The sequence below is a fragment of the Crocodylus siamensis genome, chromosome 2 (assembly GCF_052110815.1).
Source record: "Crocodylus siamensis isolate JL-2025a chromosome 2, ASM5211081v1, whole genome shotgun sequence".
Lineage (NCBI taxonomy): Eukaryota > Metazoa > Chordata > Crocodylia > Crocodylidae > Crocodylus > Crocodylus siamensis.
In genome coordinates this window covers 229550448-229563382 of record NC_143396.1, presented here as the reverse complement: position 1 = coordinate 229563382, position 12935 = coordinate 229550448, and the positions used below count along the sequence as shown (strand labels likewise).

The following is a 12935-nucleotide window of genomic DNA, read 5'->3' as shown; positions in this document are numbered from 1 at the left end:
AAGGCCCACAGTTCTGTCTCTACCAAGCATTTTCCTGTTACGACCTTTGGTAATACCTGTAAAATACCGATGCCCGATTTTATGATCACCATTTAGTGCACAGCTTATAGATTTTGTCTTGTAAGAAGGTGTAAAAAAAATAGGTGACTGGTAAAGGAGGAAGAAAGGAATGTGGCTATTTCTCCATTCAGAAAGCAGCACCTTTTCACACCAGGCTACTGTAAGACTTAATGAGCTCCTTTTAATGAGCTGTTCAAAAGGAGTGCTGCTTTCTGAGGTAAAAGATACCCTTTAATTACAGGATGGACACCTCTGCACACTCACAGAATGCTTGTCCTTTCAAGGGACAGTTACAGTGGAATCAGAGCAAAGAGAAAGTCAGTCAGGGCTAAAGAAGACAGAGGAAGAAAAGATATGGATGGGGCAGAAGGAATCATCTGTGGATTCAAGAGTTAAACATATACAAAAGACTCACAGGGATGTGTATTCAGGTTCTCTGCAATTTAGTGAACACACAACATCACAGGATTTAACAGCTAGATAGCAGGGTCAGTCATCCTTCCTCTTCTAGCTGTTAAACAAGAGAACCCCTGCTGTCTATGCCTGTGTTTTATTTTCCATAGTTTCAGGCCATCACTGTGCATCTTGCCATTTTATGAACACTCCCTCCTTTTGTGACTCCACTGTGAAAAGCCATGACTATGCTCAGAGCAGTCTCACCATGTGGTAACAGAGAGCAGGCATTTGTCTTGGGCAAGCAGCCAGCACACTGCCCCTCCCTGTTCACCTACCTGCAGTTTCTGCTGTGTGACAGAAGGTTTGGGTGCCAAGGACTCTGCAGCTGTTGGGGTTATTTTCCTTATAAAGCCACCATTCTTTGCTCCACTGCCTGCCACAAAGGAGGCCAGCACTTTCCGCAGCTCACCTGTAAAAAGAAACAGGTGTGAACAGCCTTTCTGACATACAAAGGCAGAACTACAGGGTAACAGATCCAGACGGGCAGAAAAAGTCAAGTAGTCAAGTAATTAGGTTCCCAGTCTACAGCAGGTTCTGTAAAACCCCAACTTCAGTAAAAGTTGAAAAAAGTAAAAGTTGGGAGCAGGGAGAGACTGCACAATTCCAGCATATCCTAGAGGAAGGCCAGACAAAAGCTTCCTACCCTTGTAGGCAGAAGACGACAGGAAAACAGAAAATTCTTCCTATCACTCAACACTGACCCATAAAAAGAATTACAAAGCAGTGGCTTTGAAGGTTCCCAGCCTAATCATTCATCAAATGGTGGGATGAAAGTGGCAGCTATGCAAGATCCACCATGGTGGTGGGAGCAGAGAGCTCCAACAGGGCTACAAAGAGAATGCCAGGGGTTGAGCACAGCAAAAAGGATTTCAAGTCCTTCTGCATGAAAGACTCATCAGCAGCTGGAGTCACTGGACTGACGTACAACTTTCTCTACAGCCAGATCCACAAGCACAACACAGCCTCAAGAAGTGAGGCACTTTTCCTTCTGCTTTAAGTATTTGCTTCCAAACTAACCCTAGCTCTTCACATTGGCCAAATGGGCATCCTCCACCACATCAGGTCCTAACGGCCTTTCAGTAACCATCAGTTTGGGGATCAAGCCACCTTCTTCATCCAAACCCTTCCTCCTTTGACACATAGTATAGGGAAGTCTAGCATTCAAGTTTCCTTCCATGGTAGAGAACCACGGTCCCTGTCTCCATGCATATCATTCACATTGCAAAGGCAGGACAGCCAATCCACAGCCTCCTTCTCCCCTTTCATAGGATCAGAGAAAATTCAGGTTGGAAGGGACCATCCCCAACTATATCATCCTAGCCAAGGCTTTGTCTACCTGGGTCCTAAAAACCTACAAGGATGGAGATGGCACAACTTCTCCAGGTAGCCTGTTCCAGTGCTTTACTACTTTCCTAATGAGAAAATCTTTCCACATATTTAACCTAAGCTTCCCTTGCTGCAACAAACACCTTTGCAGGTACTTATGTCTTTTTTTTCATTATTTGATTTGTCACCAAGTCAGTGATATGACTGAGGTTCAAAGTGGATGGGGATGGGAAAGAAAAGTGATCCAAGGACTCACAGTACCAAAAAGGGCTGGGATAAACATCTAGAAAATACTCACCAAGATACGGACAGCAGGTATAAAGTAACTGCTGATCCACCAAAGTTGCAGAATCCTGGCAAATGAAGAAAAGGAGGGTTTGAAGGACAGCTGCAAAAGGAACATCATCTTTAGAAGATCAGAAATCTTATGCATCTCACAGATATCTCAAGGCACTTCATCAAAAGAAATAATGCAGCCAAGTTAAATTCCAAATCAAGTGCTTTTGAAGCAAAACAAATTCTAAAACCTAAGGACCCAATTGTGCCTGGAGATGCATGATGAACAGCTCTGCATTTCAGAGACTTGGTATTGCATGACCTTTAGTTATAAACTCCAGACTCAGCTGAGAGTAGATGTCTGTCAAAAGAGAAAAAGAAACCCCAGTACAGGAATGCCACCCTACCACCAATGACTGGGGAAGAGTTGACATGGGAAAGAGGATAAACAGGACATGGCCCACACAAAGAATTACAGCTCCATGGATACTTCTACCATGACTCAGTTAAGCCTTTCAGGACAGAGGACTACTGAGTGATGGGCCCCATTGTTATGTCTTAGTCAGAGAACATGGGGATTAAGGGAGAAACTTCAGATTTTTGTCAGTGTAGCTGGTATATATTGAACACATTTCAAAAAGACTGAAGTTCATGACTATTTCCTTCCCACTGCTGGAAAAGCAACTGGCACTTGCTTAATAACAGGATGCACATATATGCTGGCTAGCCTGTTCATCCTGATTCTGGGAGAAGGAGCATGCACCTTCTCTAGTGGAAACAACATTAACACCTAATGCTGTGACAAGTTAGAAGCTCCCTCAAATGCGGGCAAGGGGAGGGAGGAAACCTGCCAAATACAAACCTGTGGAGTATTACTTTCCCTCTGAACGGGTTTTTTTTGTCTTGAAGCTACTGCTCCTTTTATGCCCAACAATAAGACCTTGTCCCACTGCCCCGTGAGACTGTCTGCTAACAGGGGAACACAGGAAGATCAGTCATTACCAAAGTACAGGGAGAAGCAGAGTGTGCTGGGGGTAGGGACACAAATGCAGTGTGGCTATGGGTCACTGTCCCTGAGAGGAGGGTAGAGGTGAAACCAATCACTAGGAGGAAATTAGAGGAGGCTACAAGGTGTCAGTATGAGGGTAATGACACTGAAGTCATCACTTTAACTATACCTTACCAAGGAGCTTGTGTGCTGAAGAGAGTTTTTCAGAAAACCTCAATAAAGTCAAATACATCAAGGAGTTCCGGACTAATTTATTTTCCCGTACCCTCAGATACTCTGGGTTAAGTGTAGCAAAGGTCCTTTTATAAATCAATCTAAATTCAAGCAGTTTCACCCCAGATGGAACTTGAACCCACAGCCCCTGGTTCCAGAAACCAGTGCCTGAGAATAGGGCTATGATTCAGAATGATCTTGATAAATTAAAGAAATGGTATGAAATGAATCAAATGAAATTCAACATCAAATGGAAAGTCCTGCACTTTGGGCAGAATAACGGCATGTACAAATACAGACTGCAGAATGACCGATTAGGCTACAGTACTGAAAAAAAGGATCTATGGGTTACAGTGAGCCATAAGCTGAACATAAGCCACCGTGTCCTCTTGCTGGAAAAAAGCCAGCAGGCTACTAGGTTGCATTAACAGGAGTGTCACTTGCAAATAAAGGAAAGTGATTCTTCCACTCTATTCAGCGTTGGTGAGACCTCACCTGGAGCAGTGTCCAGTTTTGGGTCCCACAGTTCAAGAAAGATGTGAACAGATTGGAAAGAGTCCAGTAGTGACTAAAAAATCATTAGACAGCAGGGAAATATGCCTGAAGAAAACTGGATTATTGTTTGGAGAAGAGAAAAAAAAGGAGGGTAACAGACTTCAAATACCTGTAGGGTTGTTATATGGAGGATGAGATAGGAGTTGATCCCCCAAAACAGATTTACTTGAGTTCTTTATATTCTGTTTCTGTTCTGTTCATCACTCCTAGCACTATGAAACAAGCTGTAACTCTGGACTGAGGATATGCTTGCAGCAACACCTCATCTCTGCAAAACACCATCTCATTACAGGTGGTGCATGCTTTTTCCAGTTAGTGTTATTCTGGCAGTGCACCAAGAACCTCTGAGGTCTAGTCTGCAGTGCAGTCTGACTGCTCAAGCAAACTGCAGCTTTATACAGTTTCCATATCCATCACATCTGCACTGAAGACAAATCACTGCATACAGTGCTGCAATCTACAGGCTTCATTTGCCCCGAAATCTTCCTTGCTGGATCCATGAGACTGCAAATATCAAAGCAGTTATTTTCATACCAGCTTACCAAGGCCTGAGCGGATGACATAGCATCCATCATCAACGCGTCCTGTCTGACTTCATTGGTAAAGAACAGCTCCTCTGGGACAGAGGGGATCTGGAACAGAAACCATGAAGAATTATCGTTCCATCAAGTGACTAAAACATCCAACTCAAAAACAGCAGTCAGAGAAAATTTTCCACTTTTAAAAAATTGTAAAGAACATGGCACACTGAGGACCTTCTATTCTCCTATGTCACCCCCACTACCTCAACCCCCGAGGCCACATGTAGCATCTTGCTACATTTCCCAGCCACCCCAGTTTCCCCACACTTGAGTCTTTAATTTATATCTATCTCCAGCAAATTTAAAGAAACAGTCTAATCAAGACATGCTTCTCCCAGGTGAAAATGCACTGAAGTCTCCATCATCCTCCTATTTTTATTCAGCCAAAGAAGGATTCTGTTGATTAAAGCAAGGCACTGCCACTTTCCTACAGCACTTAATACAGTACATTTTCACTACAAGACTACTTCCAGCTATAGTGGGAATTAACTGGGAAGTTTTGTCCTTAAGGAAAAACACCTTACGTATAAGGATGAAAGCTATAAGGTTTTACAGAAATTAATTATGGGATGTATTTGACAGTGAAATCTTCTACAAGAGTTCTAAGGGGAAAACATACAGGATGCAGAGCAGAAGTATAACTCAAATTACAGCATGTTTGACACTGTGCAAAGGATTTTGGTTCTTTTTATTTTGTCACATTTTTCTATTTTTACCTCATTTCAAAATTTAATCATTTTTTTTCTACTGAATTCAGTACAGTTGCAGCTTCAGAGCTCAGCCATTTACCATCTCTAGGTATTATACCTGAAAAAGCCAACCCAACACTGCAAGGATCAACAGCTTGTTTAGGAAACTCATCTCCTTATCTTCAGAGGGTACCATGGACCTGCCATACAGAGAAGGTAGTGGAAAACAGAGTTAAACTGCAGCTACTTTATTTTAAAAAGAAATGTCCAGTAACTCTATAACTTCTTTTAAGGTTGTCTATTGTTCTGACTTGTCCTCTAACCAGCCTACTTTAGCCATTATAAATGTGTTTCTCATTCTCTGTGTAGGTGCGCACATGTCTATCTGTATATTGTACTGTGCATTTGAACTGAAGCAGCCAGAGTTGGGTAGCATCTATTTTTCTGGAACAAACAAAATAGGAGTATCTGAGCAATGGGAAAACGTTGTGGAGGGGTTTAATCTCAGGGCTGAATTCTGCAGTTACAAGGGCACAAGCACTTTGCAAGTGATTCGGGAAAATGCATTTTTTTGTAGTGGGGAGGGGTTGATTTAAAAAAAAAAAATGCATCTTTAACCCCTTCAGCTTGGGATGGACTACATTTCAGGTATGTGAGTTTCTTATGGCTTACCATATTTACTCAAATAGAAGACAAAGTTTTTCGCCCCTCATCTTACATTCACATACAAGGAAGCCTCACTAAATACACTGTATCATTAAACATGTGCTCAGTAATGGAAGCCAACTATGAAGTTGATTAAAATGCAGCTAACACTGAGCGTGACTACAAAACACATGACCCATGTTGGGCAAACTTTTTTTTTTTTTTTTAATTATTATGATATATTTTGTGTTCCAAGTCAAATTAGCCAAATCAGTTCCAAATCATATCAATTGAGCAGAACTGAGTTTTTCAAAAAACCATATCAATAGAGCAGGCAGAACTCAATTGTCCTAAACACCATGTATGGCGCTACAACCAGCGAGCATCCTTTGCCACAGGCTCTCACCCTGGGATTTCAGGCATCCTACATGCAGGCCCAAGCCCAGAGGTCTTGGAATTCCGAAGCCACACCAAACATACCAGGTTAGTAGCACAGCTCATCTGAATAAGCTATATGGTAATTATATATGAGCTCAGTCCTCCTCAGTGTGAACTATTTTTTCAGTCATGGTGAGCCACTGTACTGAATACACTTAAACTTCCTCTTCACTCCTACTGAGCTATACCTTTCCTTCCCATTTCCAATGGGTCTGTTTTTTAACCAGCCATAGATATCTGGCAATCATCACTGAACAGGGCCCTTACACAACTTACCAAGAATCTCTCTGTCACCTCCTCTCTCAGTCTGTCATGTATGATTAGCATGGCCCTGCCCTCCAAGAGGTGGAACTAGATCAAGTTGTCCTGTGCCTCATCTATACAAAAATTTCTGGAGCACCCTAGGACTTGTGACAAGAGAACCCGGTTCCAGTCACGAGCGGGGGACAATTAACTCCCACAAAAGATCTATGTGCTATCTGGAGTACAAATGCATACTGGGCAGTACTGAGCTGTGGGGTCACAATGGCATGAAACACTGTCATCTCTGCTGCAGCACAACCCAATGAACTATATGGTAAACCACAAGCCTTTTGGCTTTGAACTAATGTCATTCAGTTTGTACTATATACAAGTAGGTATAGAAATGCTGCTTATTTATGTTTATGGAGTACTGGTGCTAAAAATTGCAGCAGTTTCAAAAGACGTAAACTGCATCAATTCTGAACGAACTAAGTCTATGGGTACCTGTAGTGATTTCCCTATATGCAAGTTACTGCAGGTATGTTTATTTCTAGGTTAGTGCTTTCAAATTTGCTTCTCACTCACATATGCTCAGGGGCAGCAGGGTCTGACAATAAGGAAGGGAGGAAGGGGCTGCAGAGGGAAGAAGGTGGGGGAAAGGTGCCAGAGGACAAGGGGGATACCTGACCCTCCAGATTTATTTTGTCCTGCTGTAGCAGTGGGAAAGGGACCAATTCAAGGCAAACCTGCAATAATTAGATTCTATACTTGGAAAATTATAAAAAATTATAAACATTCAATATATAGAATCTAGTTATGGGGGGAAGGACATCTAATTCAGAGTCATCTTATATTTCACTAAATACGGTAGCTACAGGCACAAAATTGAGTTTTATAACATTCCCACCTGATGTCCAGCTTCTCATACATTGTCTTGGAAGAAAAGTGGGATGCAGTTAATCCCAAAGAAGACATTCTCAAGAATGATGCAGGTATTCTTTCGTGGGCTTACCTGTATACTTGCAGCAAGAGGGAAAATACTGTCCCATAGTAGTCAAGAAAAGGAGCAACATGATCTACGAGGGAGAGGAACTCCACAATCCAAGGTATAGTGAGGATAGTACGCTGGCCCTGGATAGATCGCTGCAGGAGTTTCAATACATCCAGTACAGGTAGGCTCTTGATGGGCAAAACATTTAAAATCAATTTGAGATATGGAAAGTTGGCTTCCAACTAACTTCAAGAAAAGTTCCACATCTACACTATGGCCTTTCTTTTAACATAATTTAATTCTTTGTCCAGTAAAGTGGTTATGTACCAGATATTGTGAACAATATCCTTCAGTGGCTAGAGGTTCAGCTATTAATAGCTACAAGATGCCTCAGTATAGTGCTGAGAAGGATGAACCCTGACTAAATACATAAGCAGTGGGAGAAAATATTATTTATGGGGGGCTGGGTGCGGGGCATGCCTGCCTAACCTCCATCCCTCCTTCCCGTAGTTATTGCAGGGGCTGGCGCGTGCTGGTGCTGTACGTGCAGCAGCGGCAGAGTGCACGGCAGGGGCACTGGGTGCAGCACTGCAGCAGTAGCACCGTTGCCAGCTGCCGGAAAATTAGTTTCAGGGAGTGGTGGGGGCTAAATCCTGTTAGCCCCGGCCTTCTGCCTCCTATGACTAGACAGCAGACTATTTGGGTTCAGTTCCTGGTGTCCTGGACAGCAAAAAGTGATTTGCATTCAGTGCAATACATTAGTAGCAGGGATTTGAATGCTGAGCTGAGATACTCTTTGAAACATTTTTGAGGGCCACACCTTACATACACAGTCTTTCCAGTAGAATTGAAGTGATATTGTATCTTACGGTCCAGAAAGTATGAGGAGCAAGAATCTGTGGGTATTGTCTTGTACTGGACCAACTGCATGGCTGGGTCTCTCAGAGACCCAATGAAAAGTACTGATACCCAAAAGCCTGTCTAAGTCTAAACCCAACCAGACAGTTAATCCAATAAAAGAGACCACCCACAAAACATCTTGCAAAAGTCTGTCCAGGTAATTCAGGACTTTGAAACACTAACCACAATTCAGAAATAGTATTAGTGGGTTAAGCACCACATGAGTGTCAATAACCCCTCCCTCCTTTCTATCACAAACACTTCCCCCTTTCCTTCAATACAGTATACTTATACAAAGCACAGAATAGTGCAGAATACCAACCCAGGAACTATTTCCATTCTAGGAAAGGATGGCTCCAGAGACAACTCTGAAACAAACCAAAAATACCTGCCAAGCAAAAAGCTCATAAAGTCCCAGACTTTTCTATCAGGTCTCTGATTACTTACTTGATTTCTTAATGCCACTGCAGACTCGTGCAAGTCTCTTGTTGGTGGCTCCACTGTGCGATACGGAAGGAAAACAAGAAATCCAAGAAATTTTGCCAGGAGCCGGAGGCTCATCAGGACAACAGTGAAACGTTTTTTTTCATCCTGAAGTCAAGAGAAGGAAAGCATGACTGGAGCAACACAACCCTGAACTGAGAAGCAACAACCTACCTAAAGTCTCCACTGCCAGCATGGAAAACTAGGTCTCACAGCTGCTCTGCACTGCTTTCCAGATACTTCTTTCCCCAGACCATTTTGAATGCTGGAGAGTTCCATTCATGACAGCAGTATACTAAGTAAGAACAGCCCTTCAACCATAGGAGACTCCAATCTAGACAGAGACAGGTTTCACGTTGATATGTACTGGAAGGAGCTCAAGAGAGAGGTGCTTATCTGGAAGTTACCTTTAAAAGTCCTGAGCAGGTGACTGAGTTATGGAAAAAGATCTCATGCCTCTTCACACTTTTATAGGGCAGCTGCATTCTACAATATTTCAGCTGACAAAGCCCAGATTACAGCTTGAACAGCATTTTCAGCAACTACTATACTGTAGAGTTCATTGCCACAAGAAATGAAGCTAAGTCCCGCTCACACTTTTCATCCCTCCCCTCTTTTAGAAAGCATCCCCTTAAACATATTGCCATTCAATGCTAACCATGACCAAGAGGCACTTCATTGAGAACTACCTGCCCACAAAAGCAATTTGAAATCAGTCAAAGGTGAGAGCTGGCTCCTTTAATCAGCAAAATGACAACTGGATACTGCAGTGATGTGTGCACTGGGAGGGAGGGAGTGAGTACAAACATATACAACCCCTTCTGCTTCCACTACTGCACTGTCTAGTTGGGAGATGGTCCCAAACAATCATAAATAAACTGAAGCTCTTTATAGAATGAGAAAAAAAAAGCTGTTGCTCAAACAGTCACACTTTCATAGTACTGTCTTTAACTAGAGCATCCTTCACTCCTCTGTTCCTGTCAATGTAGCAAAAGGTCTCAAATACATCAGCCCACATTTATTTCTGAACATTCACAGAACAGTGACTTTTTGAAGACAACATCCTCAGGTCCTCCGTGTATTATGTGTCAATGGCTGCTGGGCCCAACTCAGTGCTGGCTCCAGCCACCTCTACTCCACCCAAAGAAACCCATCACACGTGGCACAGGCATTCTCCAGGACAACTAGCAGTGGCCCAAGAGGGGGCAGAGAGGGGGAATCTAGCAGGTAAAAGTGGAGAAAGGTACCTGGGGAGTCAGATGTCAGGCAGGTCACAGTGCATCATAAATGCAATATCTATATTGAGGCCATGAGTTTCTGTATCTAAGAGGTTGTTGAAGTGAAGTTCATAAGCGCATCTTTGGAAAGAGTTTTGTAAATTCCCTTTGAGGATTAGGACTAAGAGATTGGAGAGAGAGTGGTTTTCTAGTGAGAAATGTGCCCCCACAGGTAGCTGGGTATTCTAGTCTGTAATAGATTTCCAGCGTGTATTCATTCCAGTGCGCAGTTGCTGTTGGGTGTCTCCTACGTATTTTCCGTCAGGGCATTTGGCGCACTGGATGAGGTATATAACGTTTCTGGAGGTGCAAGTGTAAGTTCTAGGAATGGTGATGATTCTGTTGTGAGGTGTAGTCACTTGGGGGGGGTACTGGAGATATGTTGGCAGGCTTTGCCTTTCTTCTCATGGCATGGTCTGGATCCATTTGGTGTGTTTTGGACTGTAGGAAGTTGGTTTCTGGTGATGAGGTTAGTGAGGTTCGGTGCTTGTTTGAATTTACAAACCACTTTTCACAGACAGGCTTATGAACTTCATTTCATCAACCGCCTAGATACAGCAACTCAAGGACTCAATATAGACTAGATTTATGACACACTATAACCTGCCTGTCATCTGACTCCCCAGGTACCTCTCCACTTTTACCTGCTACATCCCCCTCCCCCCAGCCTGTCACTCACCCCCGATACCTCAATTTACATTTTCACTGTCTGACTTACTTCCCTGCATCCCAGCCTCTGGCTTCTTTACTATTCCTTCCACCTAAGAACACACACCAACTGCAGATGCCTCCTCAGCCTGATGAAAGGTTTTTAAACCCAAAAACGTGCTAAGATATATTTCTCCAACTACTCAGTTGGTCTTCTAAAAGGTATCAGATTGACTCAAAGAACCTTCTCTGCTTTGTGTACATTTAGGCAGAATGGGATGAATGCAGCAGGGATGGTAGTCTGTAACAGGGGTCCTTCCCAGTGCTGGTTAGATCTCGGCCTACCCACCTGTTTCTGGGCCAACTGCCCATCCCTCTTTCACCTGCCACACCTTGATGGAAAACCAATTCAGATGTTACCTTGGTGGGAGGATGCCCACTTAGGACCTTGATGTCTAGAAGTGATATCCATTCCGCAGTTCCATACCTCTCCTACAGTGCAGCCCATACCTCACAGAGGGGATCCCAGACAGCTAAGCTCACCTGGAGCCTCACAACTCCACTGCAACCAGCAAGCCTCAGGACTCTTAAAGATCTTACAGGTCCGGGCTTTTCCTAGCCAGGACTGTGTGTGCATGTGGTGGCAGGAGGTTTTCAGGTGCCTCCTACTCACCTTTCACCAGGGCAGTTTGCAGTCCTGGCATTTCCTGGGGGCTGCCATGCCACTGGCAGTCCCACCAGGCCTCCCAACCGGTGCAGTTTTAGGTCAAGCCCAGGACCTGGGGCCTCCTCCTTTCCCACAGCCCCAGCCCATACCTCTAAGTTTGTCTTGGCACAGCAGCTCAGCAGGGAGATGTCCTTCTCCTGCTGGCTGGTGATACAGCAAGTGCTGCCTCCAGCTCTGAGAGCAGGGCATTAAATGGTTGTGAAACCAAACCAAATAAAAAAAAGGAAATAGGTGTGGACAGAGTGAGGAGGTGGCACTCACTCCGCCTGCATGTGGAGCTTGGGGAACCCCAGCTGTTCCATGAAACCAGGATCCAAGGAGGTGCAGTGAGGTGTCGCAACATCACCAGCAATGCTGAACATCCTCTTGCTCGGAACATTGGTCGGTGGACAGGACGGGTGCTCCTGGGCAACCATGGCCAGATCCTGCCACATGTAGCTGTGGCTTGCCCAACAGGCCAAGGAGTTGCATAGCAGCAGCTCCACATCCTCGCCGAGACAGATAGCCACTAAGGCCTTGGCGCTATCTGCCCAATGCTGGAGTCTGGTGCCTCTGGACCCCAACATGGAAGCCACGCCCTTGGCCCACATTGGCAGCACCTGTGGTAGAGGACACTGGCTGGTGGATGGAGTGCTGGCATGGGAAAGTGGATCCCCGTCTTCGACTTCTCCTCACCTCTGCCCTTCTGCCTCCCTGACTCTGTTCACCAGCACCTCCGTCCAGTGATCAAGGGTTTTGCTGCTGCAAATGCTCCCCCTCACCCCCGGGTTGCATATGCCCATCAGCACGTGGACTGTACTAGACCGCAATGGATCCATCTGTTTCTTGATGCCCTCTTTCAGCTGCTTCACCAGTGCCTGCACCTCAACATTAGAACCAAATGAAGAAGTTCCAGAGGATCAAAGCTCCCTCACTATGGGGATCACCTGGCTAAGGAGGACATCGCCAGCACTGAGGCTCTCAGAGGCCTCGAGGAATGGCTTGAGGACCACCAAGATCTGGGAGATGGTATCCCACTCATCTTTGGGAAGGGAGCTGCTTAAGATGGCAGCCATCTCATGGATGGCCTTCTGTTGCTTGACCAGCCTTCTGAGCATCAGGTATGTGGAGTTCCACCGAGTCTCCACAACCTGCATGATGTGCTGTGGGATGCTCAGCTCTGCCTGTTTGTCCCGCAGCATCTTGCCCGCCTTGATGCTCCAGTAGAAGTAGCCCGACACCTTCTTGTATTTTGAAATGAGTTAGCTGGTTGCGAAGGCGTCCTCACCAGCAGCCCTGCTCCCCTCCCAAGGCATCCCTGACTATAAGGCGGTACTTGTGCGCCACACAGTTGGCATCACGGGCTGCCTTGATCATATTAGCCCTGTTGTCAGTGACCATGAAGCCACAGGTGAGCTCGCCCTACCCAATGAGCCACC

The 12935-nt window shown here is 44.8% G+C and overlaps 1 protein-coding gene across 3 annotated transcripts in view; it reads right to left on the bottom strand.

Moving 5' to 3' along the window:
* Positions 1-12935, bottom strand: part of CDAN1 (codanin 1) — a 59307-nt gene that overhangs the window by 20791 nt on the left and 25581 nt on the right. For all 3 annotated transcript variants that reach the window (XR_016440303.1, XM_090033328.1, XM_090033329.1), the window contains 6 exons: positions 8830-8973; positions 7504-7670; positions 5284-5365; positions 4438-4527; positions 2141-2195; positions 792-925 (listed from right to left, as the gene is read on the bottom strand). Coding sequence is in view for 2 of the 3 variants with exons in the window: in XM_090033328.1 (XP_089889454.1) it covers positions 792-925; positions 2141-2195; positions 4438-4527; positions 5284-5365; positions 7504-7670; positions 8830-8973 (672 nt within the window). In the remaining variant the exon portion in view is untranslated. The remainder of the gene's footprint in view (positions 1-791; positions 926-2140; positions 2196-4437; positions 4528-5283; positions 5366-7503; positions 7671-8829; positions 8974-12935) is intronic.